This window comes from Oncorhynchus keta, chromosome 23 (assembly GCF_023373465.1).
Source record: "Oncorhynchus keta strain PuntledgeMale-10-30-2019 chromosome 23, Oket_V2, whole genome shotgun sequence".
Classification (NCBI taxonomy): domain Eukaryota; kingdom Metazoa; phylum Chordata; class Actinopteri; order Salmoniformes; family Salmonidae; genus Oncorhynchus; species Oncorhynchus keta.
In genome coordinates this window covers 18737253-18760375 of record NC_068443.1, presented here as the reverse complement: position 1 = coordinate 18760375, position 23123 = coordinate 18737253, and the positions used below count along the sequence as shown (strand labels likewise).

Below are 23123 nucleotides of genomic sequence, written 5' to 3'. Positions count from 1 at the left end.
ATACCACCCTCGTCACACCCGGACCTAACCAAAATATATAAAGAAAACAATAAGCAATTAACAAGACACCCCCAATAAAGGAGTGGTTCTGCAGGTGGTAACCACAGCAGTTCCTATGCTTCCTGGCTGATGTTTTGGTCACTTTTGAATGCTAACGGTGCTAATGGTAGCATGAGACGGAGTCTACAACCCACACAAGTGGCTCAGGTAGTGCAGCTCATCCAGGATGGCACATCAATGTGGAGCTGTGGCAGAAGGTTTGCTGTCTGTCAGCATAGTGTCCAGAGCATGGAGGCCCTACCAGGAGACAGGCCAGTACATCAGGAGACGTGGAGGAGGCCGTAGGAGGGCAACAACCCAGCAGCAGGACCGCTACCTCCGCCTTAGTGCAAGGAGGAGCAGGCGGAGCACTGCCAGAGCCCTGCAACATGACCTCCAGCAGGCTACCAGGAGACAGGCCAGTACATCAGGAGACGTGGAGGAGGCCATAGGAGGGCAACAACCCAGCAGCAGGACCCCTACCTCCGCCTTTGTGCAAGGAGGAGCAGGCGGAGCACTGCCAGAGCCCTGCAACATGACCTCCAGCAGGCCACAAATGTGTAGAAACAGACTCCATGAGGGTGGTATGAGGGCCCGACGTCCATAGGTGGGGGTTGTGCTTACAGCACAACACCGTGCAGGACTTTTGGCATTTGCCAGAGAACACCAAGATTGGCAAATTCGCCACTGGCGCCCTGTGCTCTACACAGATGAAAGCAGGTTCACACTGAGCACGTGACAGTCTGGAGACGCTGTGGAGAACGTTCTGCTGCCTGCAACATCCTCCAGCATGACCGGTTTGGCGGTGGGTCAGTCATGGTGTGGGGTGGCATTTCTTTGGGGGGCCGCGCAGCCCTCCATATGCTCGCCAGAGGTAACCTGACTGCCATTAGGTACCGAGATGAGATCCTCAGACCCCTTGTGAGACCATATGCTGGTGCGGTTGGCCCTGGGTTCCTCCTAATGCAAGACAATGCTAGACCTCATGTGGCTGGAGTGTGTCAGCAGTTCCTGCAAGAGGAAGGCATTGATGCTATGGACTGGCCCGTTCCCCAGACCTGAATCCAATTGAGCACATCTGGTACATCATGTCTCGCTCCATCCACCAACGCCACGTTGCACCACAGACTGTCCAGGAGTTGGCGGATGCTCTAGTCCAGGTCTGGGAGGAGATCCCTCAGGAGACCATCCGCCACCTCATCAGGCGCATGCCCAGGCGTTGTAGGGAGGTCATACAGGCACGTGGAGGCCACACACACTACTGAACCTCATTTTGACTTGTTTTAAGGACATTACACCAAAGTTGGATCAGCCTGTAGTGTGGTTTTCCACTTTAATTTTGAGTGTGACTCCAAATCCAGACCATGGGTTGATAAATTTGATTTCCATTGATAATTTTTGTGTGATTTTGTTTCAGCACATTCAAATATGTAAAGAAAAAAAGTATTAAATAAGAACATTTCATTCATTCAGCTCTAGGATGTGTTATTTTAGTGTTCCCTTTATTTGTTTGAGCAGTGTATATAAAGAAAACAAAGAATACTCAGGTCAGGGCGTGACAGTACCCCCCACAAAGGTGCAGACTCAGGCAGCAGAAACCTAATCTAAAGGGGAGGGTACGGATGGGCCTCTTTCACGGCGGGGGCTCCTGTGCGGGATGTGGACCCCGCTCTATCTCAGTCTTGGCCCACTTAGGTGGCAGCTCAGTAATGGGGACCCTCGCAGCGGGCCCCGGACTGAAGATCATCGTAGACAGCGCCACTGGACTGAGGTGCGCCTCTGGACTGAGGGGCAATTCCGGACTGATGGGTAGCTCCGGACTGGCTGACGGCTCTGGCGGCACCTGGCTGGCTGACGGCTCTGGCGACTCCTGGCTGGCGGCTCCTGGCTGGCTGACGGCTCTGGCGGCTCCGGACGGGAGGGAGACTCTGGCGGCTCCGGACGGGAGGGAGACTCTGGCGGCTCCGGACGGGAGGGAGACTCTGGCGGCTCCGGACGGGAGGGAGACTCTGGCGGCTCCGGACAGGAGGGAGACTCTGGCGGCTCCGGACAGGAGGGAGACTCTGGCGGCTCCGGACAGGAGGGAGACTCTGGCGGCGCCGGACAGGAGGGAGACTCTGGCGGCGCCGGACAGGAGGGAGACTCTGGCGGCGCCGGACAGGAGGGAGACTCTGGCGGCGCCGGACAGGAGGGAGACTCTGGCGGCGCCGGACAGGAGGGAGACTCTGGCGGCGCCGGACAGGAGGGAGACTCTGGCGGCGCCGGACAGGAGGGAGACTCTGGCGGCTCAGGACAGGAGGGAGACTCTGGCGGCTCAGGACAGGAGGGAGACTCTGGCGGCTCAGGACAGGAGGGAGACTCTGGCGGCTCAGGACAGGAGGGAGACTCTGGCGGCTCAGGACAGGAGGGAGACTCTGGCGGCTCAGGACAGGAGGGAGACTCTGGCGGCTCAGGACAGGAGGGAGACTCTGGCGGCTCAGGACAGGAGGGAGACTCTGGCGGCTCAGGACTGGAGGGAGACTCTGGCGGCTCAGGACAGGAGGGAGACTCTGGCGGCTCAGGACTGGAGGGAGACTCTGGCGGCTCAGGACTGGAGGGAGACTCTGGCGGCTCAGGACTGGAGGGAGACTCTGGCGGATCCGGACTGGAGGGAGACTCTGGCGGCTCAGGACTGGAGGGAGACTCTGGCGGCTCAGGACTGGAGGGAGACTCTGGCGGATCCGGACTGGATGGAGACTCTGGCGGATCCGGACGGGAGGGAGACTCTGGCGGATCCGGACGGGAGGGAGACCCGTCGTGGTAGACTCCGGACTGCGACCCGTAGTGGTAGGTTCCGGACTGCGACTCGACGTAGGAGGTTCCGGTCTACGGCCCGTCGTATGAGGTTCCGGTCTGCGGCCCGTCGTAGGAGGTTCTGGTCTGTGGTCCGTCGTTGGAGGTTCCGGTTTGTAGACTGTTGCCGGACGCTCTGGACTGGGTACTGTTGCCGGACGCTCTGGACTGGGTACTGTTGCCGGACGCTCTGGACTGGGTACTGTAGCCGGACGCTCTGGGCTGGGTACTGTAGCCGGACGCTCTGGACTGGGTACTGTTGCCGGACGCTCTGGACTGGGTACTGTTGCCGGACGCTCTGGCGAGGCGCACTGTAGGCCTGGTGTGTGGGGCCAGCACTGGAGGTACCGGGCTGGGGACACGCACCTCAGAGCGAGTGCAGGGAGGAGGAACAGGGCGTACACGGCTCTGGAGACGCACAGGAAAACTGGTGCGTGGTGTTAGCACTGGTGGTACTGGGCTGGGGACACGCACCTCAGGGCGAGTGCGGGGAGCAGGCACAGGACGTACTGGGCTCTGGAGGCATACTGGAGGTCTGGAGTGTAAAGCTGAAACAACCCGTCCTGGCTGGATGCTCATTCTAGCCCGGCCAATGAGAGGAGCTGGAATATAGTGCACCGGGCTAGAGATGCGCACTGGAGACACCGTGCGCATCTCTGCATAACACTGTGTCTGACCAGTTACACGTTCCCCACGGTAAGCACGAGGAGTTGGCTCAGGTCTCCTACCTGACTTAGCCAATCTCCTCGTGTGCCTCCTCCCCCCAAAATGTATTAGGGCTGCCTCTCGGGCTTCCGTGCTAGCCGTGTTCCCTTATATCTTCGCCGTTCACCATTCTCCTGTATCCCACCTTGCACTGTTCCAAAGAATCCCATGCAGGCTCTGGCACTCTCCCTGGATCGATCAATCTCTCAATCTCCTCCCAGGTTGTTACCCATTCGTCCTTCTCCCGGGTCCATTTCTCCATTAAGCGCTGTTCCTCCCAATCACGCTGCTTGGTCCTTTTAAGGTGGGTTATTCTGTCACGATCGTCATATGGAGTAGACCAAAGCGCAGTGTGGTTAGAATACATTCTTCTTTATTGAAGGAAGAACACTTAAACAAAACAACAAAACGATAAGACGAACGTGACCGCTAACGAAACACTGAGCTAACGTGCAACATAATATAGACAATAACCCACGAAATACCCAAAGAAGATGGCTGCCTAAATATGGTTCCCAATCAGAGACAACGATAAACACCTGCCTCTAATTGAGAACCAATCTAGGCAACCATAGACCTACATAAACACCTAGATGGAAAACAACCCCATAAATCTACAAAACCCCTAGACAGTACAAAAACCCTAGATGAGACAAAAACACACATACCACCCTCATCACAACCTGACCTAACCAAAATATATAAAGAAAACAAAGAATACTCAGGTCAGGGCGTGACACGTACTTTGGTGTGAAAAGTGCAAATCAAATCTCAGAACAACAGCAAAAGATGCTGGATGAAACAGGTACAAAAGTATCTATATCCACAGTAAAACGAGTCCTATATCGACATAACCTGAAAGGCCGCTCAGCAAGGAAGAAGCCACTGCTCCAAAACCGTCATAAAAAAGCCAGACTATGGTTTGCAACTGCACATGGGGACAAAGATCGTACTTTTTGGAGAAATGTCCTCTGGTCTGATGAAAAAAAAAGTAGAACTGTTTGGCCATAATGACCATCATTATGTTTGGAGGAAAAAGGGGGAGGCTTGCAAGCCGAAGAATACCATCCCAACCGTGAAGCACGGGTTGGTAGCATCATGTTGTGGGGGTGCTTTTCTGCAGGAGGGTCTGGTGCACTTCACAAAATAGATGGCATCATGAGGGGGAAAAATGATGTGGATATATTGAAGCAACATCTCAAGACATCAGTCAGGAAGTTAAAGCTTGGTCGCAAATGGGTCTTCCAAATAGACAATGGCCCCAAGCATACTTTCAAAGTTGTGGCAAAATGGCTTAAGGACAACAAAGTCAAGGTAATGGAGTGGCCATCACAAAGCCCTGACCTGAATCCCATAGAAAATTTGTGGGCAGAACTGAAAGAACGCGTGCGAGCATGGAGGCCTACATACCTGACTCAGTTACACCAGCTCTGTAAGGAGGAATGGGCCAAAATTCACCAAACTTATTGTGGGAAGCTTGTGGAAGGCTACCCGAAACGTTTGACCCAAGTTAAACAATTTAAAGGCAATGCTACCAGATACTAATTGAGTGTATGTAAACTTCTGACCCACTGGGAATGTGATGAAATAAATAAAAGCTGAAATAAATCATTCTCTCTACTATTATTTGGACATTTCACATTTTTAAAATAAAGTGATGATTCTAACTGACCTAAAACAGGAAATGTTTACTAGGATTAAATGTCAGGAATTGTGAAAAACTGAGTTTAAATGTATTTGGTTAAGGTGTATGTAACGTTCGTCGTTGGGAGAAAGAGAGGAGGACCAAGATGCAGCGTGGTAAGTATTCATTATGCCTTTTAATGAAAACGAATACTCGAAGAAAACAACAAAAACGATAAAAGACACAGTTCTGGATGGTGAACATACACTACAGAAAATAATCACCCACAACTCAAAAGTGAAACCAGGCTACCTAAGTATGGTTCTCAATCAGGAACAACGATTGACAGCTGCTTCTGATTGAGAACCATACCAGGCCAAACACAGAATCCCAAATTATAGAAAAAGGAACATAGACTGCCCACCCCAACTCACACCCTGACCATACTAAAACAAAGACAAAACAAAGGAACTAAGGTCAGAATGTGACAGTGTATGTAAACTTCCAACTTCAACTGTAGCTATAAAATCTGACTGTAGTTTTGACACAGCCAGATCAACAGTTGGGGCAATAGCATACATAATAGTATCATCCGCATATAGATTAGGTTTTTTAACAGATTGACCAATGGTGTTTATATAAATATTGAAGAGAATAGGTCCCAAAATCGACCACTTTTATGCACATCAAGAAATTCCGACTTAACCCCATCAATCACGATGGCCTGAGTTCTGTCACTAAGATAATCATGAAACCGTGAAAAGGCGTCAGAGCTCAGGCCTAACGAGGACAACTCCTTCAATAAAATAGCATGATCAACAGTATCAAAAGCTTTTGACAGGTCCACAACGAAGCAACATTTCATTTTCGTGTCTAAACCTTTGACATCATTAACAACTAAAGTGATTGTTGTAATAGTGCTTTGCCTATGCCTAAACCCTGAATGGTTAACATTTCTCAGATAAAAAAAGAGCAAAGTTGTACAATTGGCTCCAATTGGTTGGCCCCTGTGGATTTCTTGTTGTCTATTGCTACAAAGCATCCAGGACTTATTTTTCTTTAATTAGCCTAAAAGAAAAGAAAAGCTTTGACTATCATTTCTCTCATCATACAGCAAGTTTCCCCTATCAGCATCCAGCCCAGTATCATTGTGAATAGGCTTAGAAGTTATTTCAAAGAGATAGCCTGCTGAAATAAAATGGTGATTAAATGCATCAATGATGGCATTTTTACCATAATGAGGCCAGTATCTGAATGATTTTTTTGTGACAGAGAAGAGGAAGTACAACCCTTCAGGGATTTGACAGTTTTCCAGAATTTAGCCGGGTTCCCATGACAATCCGAACGAGCGGTTACATAATCAGATTTAGCCTTTCTGATTTGTCTTACACAATGATTCCTCAGCTGCTTAAAAGCTTGCCAGTCCGAGCCTAAGCCTGTGTTCCTGGCCTTGACCCAAGCATTATATATTTTATGAATATATACTTCTATATACTTCTGATACTTCTTCTGATTCTGATTCCAGGGCCGTGTAGGCTTGGTCACCAGCTGGGTTAGGTTTAGATCATTACACATGTCTTTTAGATTTCATTTTAGATTGCTTTTCCCAATCATAATTTAGGTCACCCAGGATAATAACTTCTGATTTAGTAAAATAAGACAACAAACTAGTTAACTCCTTGACCACTATAACAGTTATGGATATATTTTTCCCCAGACAAGATGTCTTCTACATTGTGTCTTTGGCTGCATTGTCTTTCGGTATCTGCCTTGCTTATCAGCTATGTAATCAACATGGAGGGCCAGTGGGAGGCTATGTAACGAACATGTAGGGCCGGTGTTGTGCTATATAACCAACATGTAGGGCCAGTGGTAGGCTTTGTAACCAACATGGAGGGCCAGTGGTAGGCTTTGTAACCAACATGGAGGGCCAGTGGTAGGCTTTGAAACCAAAATGGAGGGCCGGTGTTGTGCTATGTAACCAACATGGAGGGCCAGTGGGAGGCTATGTAACCAACATGGAGGGCCAGTGGTAGGCTTTGTAACCAACATGGAGGGCCGGTGTTGTGCTATGTAACCAACATGGAGGGCCGGTGTTGTGCTATGTAACCAACATGGAGGGCCAGTGGGAGGCTTAGTAACCAACATGGAAGGCTTTGTAACCAACATGGAGGGCCAGTGGTAGGCTTAGTAACCAACATGGAGGGCCAGTGGTAGGCTTTGTAACCAACATGGAGGGCCAGTGGTAGGCTTTGTAACCAACATGGAGGGCCAGTGGTAGGCTTTGTAACCAACATGGAGGGCCAGTGGTAGGCTTTGTAACCAACATGGAGGGCCAGTGGTAGGCTTTGTAACCAACATGGAGGGCCAGTGGTAGGCTTTGTAACCAACATGGAGGGCCAGTGGTAGGCTTTGTAACCAAAATGGAGGGCCAGAGGTGGGGTGTGATTGTGGACCCACCATGACTGGGAGAGAAGACGTCGTCTGCAGCGTTTAGACACAACATGGGCACCTGCACAGACTTGAGCCTGTGGATGGGACTGGCATCATGGTAGTAGTCATCATTGGTGGGGTAGCCAAACATTATAGACGTGAACCTCTCATCAAACTCACGGAGGGTCTTGGCCTGCAGAGGGGTTGGGATAAAGTCAAATTACAAGGTGACATCCGGCAACAAAACAGTGGCTTGAGAAAGTATTCACCCCCTTGACATTTTTACTATTTTGTTGCCTTACAACCTGGAATTAAAATAGATTTTTGGGCGGTTTGTATCATTTGATTTACACAACATGCCTACCACTTTGAAGATGCAAAATATATTTTATTGTGAAACAAACAATAAATAAGACAACAAAAAAACAGAAAACTTGAGCATGCATAACTATTCACCCCCCAAAATCAATAGTTTGTAGAGCCACCTTTTGCAGCAATTACAGCTGCAAGACTCTTGGGGTATGTCTCTATAAGCTTGGCACATCTAGCCACTGGGATTTTTGCCCATTCTTCAAGGCAAAACTGCTCCAGCTCCTTCAAGTGGGAGGGGTTCCACTGGTGTACAGCAGGTTTTAAGTCATACCACAGATTCTCAATTGGATTGAGGTCTATTGAGGTCTTTATTTAACTAATTATGTGACTTATGAAGGTAATTGGTTGCACCAGATCTTATTTAGGGGCTTCATAGCAAAGGGGGTGAATACATATGTACTCCCACTTTTCAGTTTTTTATTTGATTAAAAAATAACAATAATAATAATAATAATAATAATAATTATAATTATTGTTTTCATTTCACTTCACCAATTTGGACTATTTTGTGTATGTCCATTACATGAAAAACAAATAAAAATCCATTTAAATTACAGGTTGTAATGCAACAACATAGGAAAAACACCAAGGGGCTGAATACTTTTGCAAGGCACTGTATGCTTTCAACAACATTGGCAGCAGCCTAACATGGCGATGAGGAGCGGACTTGAAATTCCACAAAATTAGTTCCTTTCGCATTCCTTTGATATTTTAATTATAAATTGTTCACCAATATGGAATTTTAAAAGCCTATTATATTAAATGAAGTGGTCTTTAATATAGATCACATGGAGAATTCCATAAATCTTGATTTTTAAAGATAAATAAAAGGCTTGCCAAAGTGCTAAAATGCAGCATTTCACCATCATTGTAAAGCCTTTGTTATTTTGATGCTTTGACAAAGTCATTTCTGAAGATTAAAATGAATAATGTGTGTGATTAGTGATTAATTCATGTCTGTCCCTCATTTTAAGGTCAACTCTGTTACATGAACTGAACTCTCATCTTAATATGGTGAAACTATTTATTTGTAAATATTTTTTTCAAAAGTAACATTGAATTTTTAATAGTCATCGTGTAAAAGCAGGTGAGCTGGCTCTACTCTTTTTGGCCATTTTCCGGTGTTTTGTGGTGGAAATTGAGCGGGTCGAGCATAACATCAACCCTGTTCTTTTTTTACATTTGAGTAATTTAGCAGGCGCTCTTATCTAGTGCAATTTACAGTTGGTTCATTCATCTTAAGATAGCTAGGTGGGACAACCACATATCACAGTCATAGTAAGTCTATTTTTCCTCAATAAAGTAGCTATCAGAAAAGTTAGTAAGGAAAAAAACAAACAAACCCATAGATATACAGGCTTGAAATGTTTTAGAAATTTCGTTTTTTTGTGAAGCTTATTTTCAATTGCCACTCCCTGTTGCATACAACAAGCTTCCATTCCCCTTGTCACGAGGGGATTTATGGCTGATTTAAGATTAAATTGTCAACCCTGTTATGGTCAACCCTATTACTTTATTTGGCTATTATTAGGAACTTACTATCGTCATTTTTTAAATTGTACCTCTTGAGATGGGAAATGTGTTTTTTTTATGAAGCTGAACATGTGCTCTTTATGACAGAGTGTAAACATTTTGTTAAATCAAACTTTTTTTGGACCAAGTTACACTCCTCAAAGGCACCAAATTGGTGGAACATTCCAGATGGGTTGCTTTTACTTTGATTGTATTAGAAGAGGTCATTAAAAAGGTTGTGCATTTTACCTTCATCACATGATCAATGTCGTAACTCTTCTCAAGCACAGATTTGTGTCTAGAGGAGAGAAAAACACAAGGAAGCAGGAAGTAGGTTTGCTTCAATGGGGAACATAGGGAAGCATGTGGGTTTGCTTCAATATCCATTGGCAATGTCCATTAAATTATTTGGGCCTGACAGTGGAGTACCGAGTGCTTAGCACTGTGACAACTGCTGCTGTAAAAATGGATTTATAAAAAACATTTGATTGATTGAGATAGGAAAATATTCCAAGAGAGAGAGAGAGAAAGAGAAAGAGCTTTTAGCTGTTAGCTTTTAGAGCCCAACCTCAGGGGTCGCTCAAAGCTAACATCTAAAAGCTAAACAATGTAGCTCAGTGCAACTAAGAGCTAAGAGCTAATCTAGGCAAATCCTCCAGCCTGCTACGGCGAACACCCACCTGTCCACGCCCGCCTGCAGGCAGCTGGTGAGATAGGAGTTGAAGAGAAAGCGATCCAGAGGCTTCTCCAATGACGCTGTGCACTCAAACACATCCCAGCCTGCCGAGAACACAACCACACCTTTCAGACACGTCTCTCTGCCCTTCCTCCCCAGGTAGTTCGCCAGCATCATCCTGGGATTAGAAAGACAGGGAGAGGGTAGGGGGAGAGGGGAGAGAGGGTGAGGGAGAAGGGAGAGGGGAAACCTTCACTTAGGTAGGGGATTATAGCTGTAATACCTCTTTTGACATCGTGTAAGTACTACTGAGAGGCTGAGCTCTCTGAATCAAATGAAAAGTGGTGTTGCTGACAGAGGAAAGGAGGAGGCTGCAAAATAAAATAAAATACAATACATAACCAACCCATGACAAACAACATTTCTGCTGGTGAGCGTTTACCTCAGTTTTTGAGAAATCAATATAAACATATAGATGGGACAACCAAGTACTTTCCAGGCTCTACATAAAAGCTGGTATCTTTAGACTGACTCCCACAGTTCAGTGAAGTGATACTGTAGTATAGTATTGCTCCATACATACATGTATGTCCCGTTGACATCAATACGGTAGCCTACATCAACACATGATTTATATAGTCTGAGTAATGCATGGAGCTCTCAGGATTTGGGCCATAGTGTCACTTCCATTGAAGTGAGAAAACATGAAGAGGCACCTACTAACCCGCCCATGGAGACCCCAGCAGCCATGAGAGGGGCGTCCTCATTTGTCCTCTGGATGTGTTCGATGACCGCCTCCAGGTCCTCTGTGTTGGCAGCACAGTATGTTCTGGGAGTCTGGTAGCACACAAAGTTAAGAAGAGTTAACTTAGAGTGTGTGTGTGTGTGTGTGTGTGTGTGTGTGTGTGTGTGTGTGTGTGTGTGTGTGTGTGTGTGTGTGTGTGTGTGTGTGTGTGTGTGTGTGTGTGTGTGTGTGTGTGTGTGTGTGTGTGTGTGTGTGTGTGTGTGTGTGTGTGTGTGTGTGTGTGTGTGCACGTGTCCATGTCCCTTTTAGTGTTACAGCACAGTTTTTCTGTTAGATTTACTTTCAACCGTAAGGAGGAAAGTACTGCGAAGTAAAACACACACACACACACGCAAATATCACTGCGACCTCTGCATGTGCACACACTGTTCCGGCGATCTATATTCAGATGTGCAGAGAAATCATACTGTAAATTAATTACACGCAAGCCTTCACACCCTCCCTCACACATGTGCACAAACTCTGCTTGTGACTTGAAAGTCAAACAATCTCCATGATGCTATACAGCATATTCATCATGCTGGATTGGAATGAGTGGTAGAAAAATAAGCTCTGGCATTACAAATGGCTGACTCAGGGACAGGGGCTATTTAGAGTTAAAGCAGTAGCAAACAAAGGAGGAGATATACTGTAATAACATTTAAGCCTGCTGCTGGACAGCCTTTTTCAGATACTGGCCCGTAGTATCTGTCCATCACAAGCATTATCAATTAATGCAAGCGTTCTTCTATCACATTGAGCAAGCGATCCACTGACAGTGAAATAACACCACAGACATGGAGAACAATAATGGACCAATAAGGTTAGAGAAAAGAAAATTAGTAAAACACTAACTGAATTCAAACACTTGTTCAATCTAATCCTAGAACAGATTGTCACACCCTGACCATAGTTTGCTTTGTATGTTCTATGTTTTGTTTGGTCAGGGTGTGATCTGAGTGGGCATTCTATGTTGGATGTCTTGTTTGTCTGTGTCTGTTTCTGTGTTTGGGCCTGATATGGTTCTCAATCAGAGGCAGGTGTTAGTCATTGTCATTGATTGGGAACCATGTTTAGGTAGCCTGTTTGGTGTTGGGTTTTGTGGGTGATTGTTTCCTGTCTGTGTCCTGTCTGTGTTTGTTGCACCAGATAGGGCTGTTTCGAGTTTTCCACGTGTTTTGTATTATGTTCATGTTCTTGTAAAAAAAACATGAACTTCAACAACGTTGCATTTTGGTCCGCCTCTCCTTCCCAGGAGGAAAGCCGTTACACAGATAGGGAATAAAAGGAAGAGTCATCTCGATTTCTCTGGATAGGCAGGGTTGGGTTGGTTACTTTCTAAAAGGTAATCAAATCATATTTAATTTGTTAAACGCGGCGAATACCTTACAAGGAAATGTTTACTTACAAGCCCTTAACCAACAATGCAGTTTTCCAACAAAAAAAGTGTTCAGTAAAAAATAGATAACAGTAGCGAGGCTATACACCGAGGGTACCGGTACAGAGTCAATGTGTGGGGGTACAGGTTAGTCCAGGTAATTGAGGTAATATGTACAGTGGGGCACACAAGTATTGTCAACCACCAATTGTGCATGTTCTCCCACTTAAAAAGATGAGAGGCCTGTAATTGTCATCATAGGTACACTTAAAAATATCCAGAAACTCACATTGTAGGATTTGTAATGAATTTATTTGCTAATTATTTTGGGAAATAAGTAGTTGGTCACCTACAAACAAGCAAGATTTCTGGCTCTCACAGACCTGCCTCTTTAAGAGGCTCCTCTGTCCTCCACTCGTTACCTGTATTAATGGCACCTGTTTGAACTTGTTATCAGTACAAAAGACACCTGTCCACAACCTCAAACAATCACACTACAAACTCCACTATGGCCAAGACCAAAGAGCTGTCAAAGGACACCAGAAACAAAATTGTAGACCTGCACCAGGCTGGAAAGACTGAATCTGCAATAGGTAAGCAGCTTGGTTTGAAGAAATCAACTGTGGGAGCAATTATTAGGGAATGGAAGACATACAAGACCACTGATAATCTGCCTCAATCTGGGGCTCCATGCAAGATCTCACCCCTTGGGGTCAAAATGATCACAAGAACGGTGAGCAAAAATCCCAGAACCACACGGGGGGACCTAGTGAATGACCTGCAGAGAGCTGGGACCAAAGTAACAAAGCCTACCATCAGTAACACACTACGCCGCCAGGGACTCAAATCCTGCAGTGCCAGACGTGTCCCCCTGCTTAAGCCAGTACGTATGTATGTACAGTATGTCCAGGCCCGTCTGAAGTTTGCTGAGAGCATTTCGATGATCCAGAAGAAGATTGGGAGAATGTCATATGGTCAGATGAAACCAAAATATAACTTTTTGGTAAAAACTCAACTCGTCGTGTTTGGAGGACAAAGAATGCTGAGTTGCATCCAAAGAACACCATACCTACTGTGAAGCATGGGGGTGGAAACATCATGCTTTGGGGCTGTTTTTCTGCAAAGGGACCAGGACGACTGATCCGTGTAAAGGAAAGAATGAATGGGGCCATGTATCGTGAGGTTTTGAGTGAAAACCTCCTTCCATCAGCAAGGGCATTGAAGATTAAACGTGGCTGGGTCTTTCAGCATGACAATGATCCCAAACACACCGCCCGGGCAATGAAGGAGTGGCTTCGTAAGAAGCATTACAAGGTCCTGGAGTGGCCTAGCCAGTCTCCAGATCTCAACCCCATAGAAAATCTTTGGAGGGAGTTGAAAGTCCGTGTTGCCCAGCAACAGCCCCAAAGCATCACTGCTCTCGAGGAGATCTGCATGGAGGAATGGGCCAAAATACCAGCAACAGTGTGTGAAAACCTTGTGAAGACTTACAGAAAACGTTTGACCTCTGTCATTGCCAACAAAGGGTATATAACAAAGTATTGAGATAAACTTTTGTAATTGACCAAATACTTATTTTCCACCGTAATTTGCAAATAAATTCATTAAAAATCCTACAATGTGATTTTCTGGATTTTTTTTCCTAATTTTGTCTTTCATAGTTTAAGTGTACCTATGATGAAAATTACAGGCCTCTCTCATATTTTTAAGTGGGAGAACTTGCACAATTGGTGGCTGACTAAATACTTTTTTTGCCCCACTGTACATGTAGGTAGAGTTAAAGTGACTATGCATAGATACTAAACAGAGAGTAGCAGCAGCGTAAAAGAGGGGGGGGGGAGACAATGCAAATAGTCTGGGTAGCCATTTGATTAGCTGTTCAGGAGTATTATTTTGGGAGGAATATGTTAAGAAGCCTTTTGGACCTAGACTTTGTAGGTCCGCTAGTACCGCTTGTTGTGAGGTAGCAGAGAGAGCAGTTTATGACTGGGGTGGCTGGAGTCTTTGAACATTTATATGGCCTTCCTCTGACACCGCCTGGTATAGAAGTCCTGGACGGGAGGAAGCTTGGCCCCAGTGATGTACCAGGCCATATGCACTACCCCCCTCTGTTGTGCCTTGAGGTCGGAGGCCGAGCAGTTGCCATTCCAGGTAGTGAGACAACCAGTCAGGATGCTCTTGATGGTGCAGCTGTAGAACATTTCGTGGATCTAAGGACCCATGCCAAATCTTTTCAGTCTCCTGAGGGGAATAAGCTTTATCGTAACCTCTTCACGACTGTCATGGTGTGTTTGGACTAGAGATCGACCGATTATAATTTTCCAACGCCGATACCGATTATTGGAGGACCAAAAAAAAGTCGATACCAATTAATCGGACAATTTTTTAAAATGTATTTATAATAATGACAATTATTGAATGAACACTTATTTTAACTTAATATAATAAATCAATAAAATCAGTTTAGCCTCAAATAAATAATGAAACGTAATCTGATTACTTTCAGTTACTTTTAGATTACTTTCCCCCTAAGAGTAATTTGACAAAGACAATAATGTGCGTTACCAATTGAACAAAATCTATAGAAGGATAAATCAATGTTTAAGTTTACAAAGCTGACCATATGTGCAATGTTGTACCTAAAACCCACTGAAATAACAGTAACTTACATTACATTGACTTAAAATAACCTTGAGGATGATGCAGGTTTTATAACCCCCCTGACATCACGATTTAACATGGCCTATTTCTCAGTCAGACATATCCTCTTTCTCTCTGGCTGCAAACTGGGACTACCAGTATATTTCTTCATCAATATTCTTGCACAAAGTTCAGCCTGAATGTTTTTTCACAGCAGCCATATCCAGTTGCTGTGTCTTCATAGCCTACATTCGAGTAAATGACTTGAGTGGAGGAGGAACTGTACTGGTGCTTTTCCAATGAGACTTACCCCCACACCAATGAGACTTACCCCCACACCAATGAGACTTACCCCCACACCAATGAGACTTACCCCCACACCAATGAGACTTACTCCCATACCAATGAGACTTACCACCACACCAATGAGACTTACCCGCACACCAATGAGACTTACCCCCACACCAATGAGACTTACCCCCACACCAATGAGACTTACCCACACACCAATGGGCCGCCAGTGTTTTATGTTATTGTAAGCTCTAGTGTTATCGTGTTTCCATCAGGAGTGTGACACTAAAGACTAATCAACAACCTCTGCATCATTCAAGAGTTGCTTTGTGAGAAGATGTTAAAGTTCACAGTTAGCCATGGTTATGTAAATTCCAGCTGAAAAGTATCCAGGGCCTTGCCTTGGCCCCAAGAACAGGTCCGACGGAGCCATGGCCCAATGAGACACGGATACTGGCCCACATAGATAGAAACAGAAAGGTCTGAGCCTTTTAGGTGAAACACTGAGGTAAATCCTGTATGGAAATATGCCATACTGGTAATGTTGCAACAATAATAAAAACAGATTGAAACAATTTCCTTTTCAATGATACAGTAATAAAGTTGTCTACTACAATACAGATACAATATAAAGTTTAAAGTCAAATAACCATCCATTGAAACATGATGTGAATTAAATGGACCAACTAAAGCATTTATTGTATGTTAAATGCAAAGACTAACGGAGGCGGTTCGAGACCTGAAGAATTGCATTAGCTCTGAAAGGTAATGCTTAGACTTTAACTGAGCGGGCTACCACACTATTGTGGTGTGTGAGTGGGGGGGTCAGTGTGGAGTTAGGGCAGTAGCCCTAGTTGTGGCCAAGCAAAGGGCACTTCTCACAGAGCAGGACATTCATTCTAACACTGTGCCCTATTTAAACAATGGACACCATTCACACTCAACTGGCTGCAGAGAAAACAGTCACAAAGGCGTATGGAAGTGTAGTCATTTACATAAAACTTCAGCACAATTCCTCAAAGTTAATGGAAGGATGATACAACCACGTTATGTAGTGCAATAGTTGTAATCATTCTTCACATATGCACTCATAGAGATCCTACTAAATTAGTAGTATTGTAATTCCTAATTCTGTGTGTGCACTACAGTATTGGCCCAGTTTGGCAACTGAGAATAGCCCTTTCAGATGAAGCCCTGGCCTGGGGTCGCCGTTGTAATATTATAACTCGTGTGTGTGTTTGAGTGTGTTTGTGTATGTGTTCTTGCTTGCGTGCATGTGTTTGTGTCTATGTGACTGCACATGTGAATACAACAAGGACAAGACACAAAACAACCCATTCATTCATTCTGAGAGCACAGATCTCAAAAGGGACATTGGAATGAATTGTGGCCACATACTATGGTATGATACAAGATTCCAATTGTGGATTGGCTGAGCTGTTTGGGTGATACTGGTATGTAATATAATTACCCACTGGGCACAGACAAGTTCAATGTCTAGTTTTGATTTACCTTTGGTTGAGTTGTCAATTGACGTGAACTCAATGTGCAATCATGCCATTGGTATTGAGGTTAAAAGTTGGGTGAAAAAAAATACAAAATGCCCTCGACTTTTTGCAAATCCAATCAGTTTTCCCATGTTGATTCAACGTCCTCACATCGATTTTTGGGGGGTTGAAATTACGTGGAAACAATGTTGATTCAGCCAGTTTTTGTCCAGGGCATATGCACATTTTTTAACAAGTCAGCATCTTTTGAATAGCATTATAGTCCTTCCTCACTTCAATGAAGATGGACAGTAGAGTAAAGAGCTAATTGTTGGCTAAATATATATATATATTTATTTCACCTTTATTTAACCAGGTAGGCTAGTTGAGAAGTTCTCATTTACAACTACGACCTGGCCAAGACAAAGCAAAGCAGTTCGACACAAACAACAACACAGAGTTAAACAAACATATAGTCAATAATACAGTTGAAAAAGTCTATATACAGTGTGTGCAAATGAGGTAAGATAAGGGAGGTAAGGCAATAAATAGGCCATGGTGACCTATTACAATATACCAATTAAACACTGGAGTGATGGATGTGCAGAAGATGAATGTGCAAGTAGAGATACTGGGGTGCAAAGGAGCAAGATAAATAAATAAATACAGTATGGGGATGAGGTAGTTGGATGGGCTATTTACAGATGGGCTATGTACAGTGATCTGTGAGCTGCTCTGACAGCTGGTGCTTAAAGCTAGTGAGGGAGATATGAGTCTCCAGCTTCAGTGATTATATATGAACGGAAATAGATTCAAAGATACACCTTGTGGGTCTTTGTGAAGACAGGACAGGGAAAGCTCATTCTGCTCTATGGACCACTGCTAGAATACACTATCTGTCCACTTAATAATTCCTGCATTGTGATAACATCGTCTGTCTGCACACTGTCTGGACTAGGCTCCTTGTGGGTTACCCAATATACTATGGGTTACACATGCCACGTGTGACACAGACACAGACATGCTATGGGGTGCTGAAGAACAGCTCCAATCACAATGCAAGGGAAAGCATGCACTCTGCCAGTGACAACTGCACAGGCATGTGGAGTAGAGTGCCAAAAGGATGTAGTTCCTATGTCGTTGTGTCATGTTGTGAGTGTTTGCATATCTGTGTAGATTAAGATGCCTTTTGATTGGACATGAAGATGCATTTTGATTGTACAGAGTAATATAATCATTGAAAAATGTTATGTTTTTGAATGCATGTCTGAATTGAAAACATAAAAGTCATACACGCAAAAATCCTTTTAAACTGTACTTTGTATGAATATTAGATTCTTACCAAGAGAGTTTCACCAGACACCCCTCTGTTGTTGAATACCGCACACCTGAAACACAACAAAAACATGCTCTAAATAAACCTTTAAAATCCTTTCATTGAATTGCATTCCTTGCATTAGTTTCACCAATTTACGTTTTGTGTCATAATAATGTTCTAACTTCCAGGTGCATTGTCTTCTAGGTGCATTCTCTTATAGGTGCACTGTCTTCCAGGTGCATTCTCTTATAGGTGCACTGTCTTCTAGGTGCATTCTCTTATAGGTGCACTGTCCTCCAGGTGCATTCTCTTATAGGTGCACTGTCTTCCAGGTGCATTCTCTTATAGGTGCACTGTCTTCCAGGTGCATTCTCTTATAGGTGCACTGTCTTCCAGGTGCACTGTCTTCTAGGTGCATTCTCTTATAGGTGCACTGTGCATTCTCTTATAGGTGCACTGTCCACTGTCTTCCAGTGTGCATTCTCTTATAGGTGCACTGTCTTCCAGGTGCATTCTCTTATAGGTGCACTGTCTTCCAGGTGCATTCTCTTATAGGTGCACTGTCTTCCAGGTGCATTCTCTTATAGGTGCACTGTCTTCCAGGTGCATTCTCTTATAGGTGCACTGTCTTCCAGGTGCATAGGTGCACTGTCTTCCAGGATCATTCTCTTACTGTCTTAGGTGCACTGTCTTCCTCTCAGGTGCACTGTCTTTGCATTCTCTTATAGGTGCACTGTCTTCCAGGTGCATTCTCTTATAGGTGCACTGTCTTCCAGGTGCATTCTCAGGTGCATGTCTTCCAGGTGCATTCTCTAGGTGCACTGTCTTCCAGGTGCATTCTCTTATGGTGCACTGTCTTCCAGGTGCATTCTCTTATAGGTGCACTGTCTTCCAGGTGCATTCTCTTATAGGTGCACTGTCTTCCAGGTGCATTCTCTTATAGGTGCACTGTCTTCCAGGTGCATTCTCTTATAGGTGCTGTCTTGTGCATTCTCTTATAGGTGCAGTGCATTCTCTTATAGGTGCATTCTCTTCTCTGGTGCACTGTCTTCCAGGTGCATTCTCTTATAGGTGCATTCTCTTATAGGTGCACTGTCTTCCAGGTGCATTCTCTTATAGGTGCACTGTCTTCCAGGTGCATTCTCTTATAGGTGCACTGTCTTCCAGGTGCATTCTCTTATAGGTGCACTGTCTTCCAGGTGCATTCTCTTATAGGTGCACTGTCTTCCAGGTGCATTCTCTTATAGGTGCACTGTCTTCCAGGTGCATTCTCTTATAGGTGCACTGTCCTCCAGGTGCATTCTCTTACTGGTGCACTGTCTTCCAGGTGAACTGCCACCAAACAATGTTTAAACAAATGTACTTCACAGCAGTGAAAAGGGAATAAGGTGAATATATAAAGAAACCAGTGGAGGCTGCTGAGGGGAGGACGGCTCATAATAATGTCTAGAACGGAGCAAATGGAATGGCATCAAACACATAGAAACCATGTGTTTAATACTATTCCACAGGGCCACAGTGACTCCCAACCCCTCCTGTCTCACCCTCCAGTAATTATGCTGCAATAGTTTATGTGTCGGGGGGCAAGGATCAGTCTAGGCTAAGGTCAGTTATATCTGGAGTATTTCTCCTGTCTTATCCGGTGTCCTGTTTGAATTTAAGAATGCTCCCTCTAATTCTCTCTCGCTTGCTCTCTTTCTCTTCTCTCGAAGGACCTGAGCCCTAGGACCATGCCTGATGACTACCTGGCCTGATGACTCCTTGCTGTCCCATGTCCACATGGTCGTGCTGTTGCTCCAGTTACAACTGATCTGCCTGGAACCCGACCTGTTCACTAGTGGCTGGAACCCTGACCTGTTCACTGGACATATGTATATACTGTACTCTACATCTTGTCCTGGACCTGCTGCCACTTTTTTACTTTGTCTACACACTCATCTCATATGTATATCTACCGCACCTGCTGTCATATTCCTAACTCAGTAGTTTTAAATGATCGGCTCGGAACTAGAAGCACAAAAAGCATTTAACATCCAACTAACATTTACTTGTCCTGACCTGCTGGCTGCTGACTTGCCAACTAACATTTACTTGCACCCACTACAACCACTGTTATTATTATTTTTATTTGACCCTGCTAGTCATCTATGAACGTTTAAACATCTTGGCCATGTACTGTTATAATCTCCACCCGGCACAGCCAGAAGAGGACTGGCCACCCCTCATAGCCTGGTTCCTCTCTATGTTTCTTCCTATGATCCTGCATTTCTAGGGAGTTTTTCCTAGCCACTGTGCTTCGACATCTGCATTGCCTGCTGTTTGGGGTTTTAGGCTGGGTTTCTGTACAGCACTTTGTGACATCGGCTGATGTAAAATAGGGCTTTATAAATACAGTGCCTTGCGAAAGTATTCGGCCCCCTTGAACTTTGCGACCTTGTGCCACATTTCAGGCTTCAAACATAAAGATACAAAACTGTATTATTTTGTGAAGAATCAACAACAAGTGGGACACAATCATGAAGTGGAACGACATTTATTGGATATTTCAAACTTTTTTAACAAATCAAAAACTGAAAAATTGGGCGTGCAAAATTATTCAGCCCCGTTAATACTTTGTAGCGCCACCTTTTGCTGCGATTACAGCTGTAAGTCGCTTGGGGTATGTCTCTATGAGTTTTGCACATCGAGAGACTGAAATTGTTTCCCATTCCTCCTTGCAAAACAGCTCGAGCTCAGTGAGGTTGGATGGAGAGCATTTGTGAACAGCAGTTTTCAGTTCTTTCCACAGATTCTCGATTGGATTCAGGTCTGGACTTTGACTTGGCCATTCTAACACCTGGATATGTTTATTTTTGAACCATTCCATTGTAGATTTTGCTTTATGTTTTGGATCATTGTCTTGTTGGAAGACAAATCTCCGTCCCAGTCTCAGGTCTTTTGCAGACTCCATCAGGTTTTCTTCCAGAATGGTCCTGTATTTGGCTCCATCCATCTTCCCATCAATTTTAACCATCTTCCCTGTCCCTGCTGAAGAAAAGCAGGCCCAAACCATGATGCTGCCACCACCATGTTTGACAGTGGGGATGGTGTGTTCAGGGTGTTGCTTTTACACCAAACATAACGTTTTGCATTGTTGCCAAAAAGTTCAATTTTGGTTTCATCTGACCAGAGCACCTTCTTCCACATGTTTGGTGTGTCTCCCAGGTGGCTTGTGGCAAACTTTAAACAACACTTTTTATGGATATCTTTAAGAAATGGCTTTCTTCTTGCCACTCTTCCATAAAGGCCAGATTTGTGCAATATATGACTGATTGTTGTCCTATGGACAGAGTCTCCCACCGCAACTGTAGATCTCTGCAGTTCATCCAGAGTGATCATGGGCCTCTTGGCTGCATCTCTGATCAGTCTTCTCCTTGTATGAGCTGAAAGTTTAGAAGGACGGCCAGTTCTTGGTAGATTTGCAGTGGTCTGATACTCCTTCCATTTCAATATTATCGCTTGCACAGTGCTCCTTGGGATGTTTAAAGCTTGGGAAATATTTTTGTATCCAAATCCGGCTTTAAACTTCTTCACAACAGTATCTCGGACCTGCCTGGTGTGTTCCATGTTCTTCATGATGCTCTCTGCGCTTTTAACGGACCTCTGAGACTATCACAGTGCAGGTGCATTTATACGGAGACTTGATTACACACAGGTGGATTGTATTTATCATCATTAGTCATTTAGGTCAACATTGAATCATTCAGAGATCCTCACTGAACTTCTGGAGAGAGTTTGCTGCACTGAAAGTAAAGGGGCTGAATAATTTTGCACGCCCAATTTTTCAGCTTTTGATTTGTTAAAAAAGTTTGAAATATCCAATAAATGTCGTTCCACTTCATGATTGTGTCCCACTTGTTGTTGATTCTTCACAAAATAATACAGTTTTGTATCTTTATGTTTGAAGCCTGAAATGTGGCAAAAGGTCGCAAAGTTCAAGGGGGCCGAATACTTTCGCAAGGCACTGTACATTTGATTATAAATAGATGTGATTAATTTGCGCCAGCCATTACCACAAGCCCGTCCTCCCCAATTAAGGTGCTACCAACCACCTGTGAAAGAGACATATCTGTTGTTGTATTCGTCCTGAAGATCTGAACAGCAGTAGCATAAATCTCTCTCTAGTCATCTGTTATCTAAGAGACTTGCTGTGAAAATTCAGCAGCAGGGTAGGGGCATGCTGTAGGTTGGGGTGTGGACAGGCCAGAGGATGGTGTGACGCACATTCACTTCCTCCTGCATAGCCGAAGCTGGTTGGGCTAAGCTAAGCTGCAAAGCTTGTACCAGTAAGCTGTAATTCATTAAGCTTGCAGGACAGGGCCGGGGTGAGTGCAGGGGTGGATAGATGCTGAGTTTGCCTGCTTGTCCCCCCTCACTGCCCTGCTCCGTTTGCCTGCCCCCTCCCTCTCTTCTCTGCCCCCTTCTCTTCTCTGCCCCCTTCTCTTCTCTGCCCCCCTCCCTCTCTTCTCTGCCCCCTCCCTCTCTTCTCTGTCCCCTTCCCTCTCTTCTCTGCCCCCCTCTCTTCTCTGCCCCCCTCTCTTCTCTGCCCCCTCTCTTCTCTGCCCCCTCCCTCTCTTCTCTGTCCCCTTCCCTCTCTTCTCTGCCCCCTCCCTCTCTTCTCTGCTCCCCTCCCTCTCTTCTCTGCCCCCTCCCTCTCTTCTCTGCCCCCCTCCCTCTCTTCTCTGCCCCCTCCCTCTCTTCTCTGTCCCCTTCCCTCTCTTCTCTGCCCCCTCCCTCTCTTCTCTGCTCCCCTCCCTCTCTTCTCTGTCCCCCTTCTCTTCTCTGCCCCCTCCCTCTCTTCTCTGTCCCCTTCCCTCTCTTCTCTGCCTCCCCTCCCTCTCTTCTCTGCCCCCTCCCTCTCTTCTCTGTCCCCCTCCCTCTGTTCTCTGCCCCCTCACTCTCTTCTCTGTCCCCCTCCCTCTCTTCTCTGCCCCCTCCCTCTCTTCTCTGCCCCCTCACTCTCTTCTCTGTCCCACCTTCTCTTCTCTGCCCC

General features: G+C 45.2%; 1 protein-coding gene across 1 annotated transcript in view; it reads right to left on the bottom strand.

The window, feature by feature from the left end:
* LOC118402520 (phospholipase ABHD3-like) overlaps positions 1-23123 on the bottom strand; it is a 41306-nt gene that overhangs the window by 5313 nt on the left and 12870 nt on the right. The window contains exons 4-8 of the mRNA XM_052476725.1: positions 18116-18161; positions 10918-11030; positions 10198-10371; positions 9767-9815; positions 7661-7826 (exon numbers count right to left, since the gene is read on the bottom strand). Coding sequence (XP_052332685.1) covers positions 7661-7826; positions 9767-9815; positions 10198-10371; positions 10918-11030; positions 18116-18161 — 548 coding nt within the window. The remainder of the gene's footprint in view (positions 1-7660; positions 7827-9766; positions 9816-10197; positions 10372-10917; positions 11031-18115; positions 18162-23123) is intronic.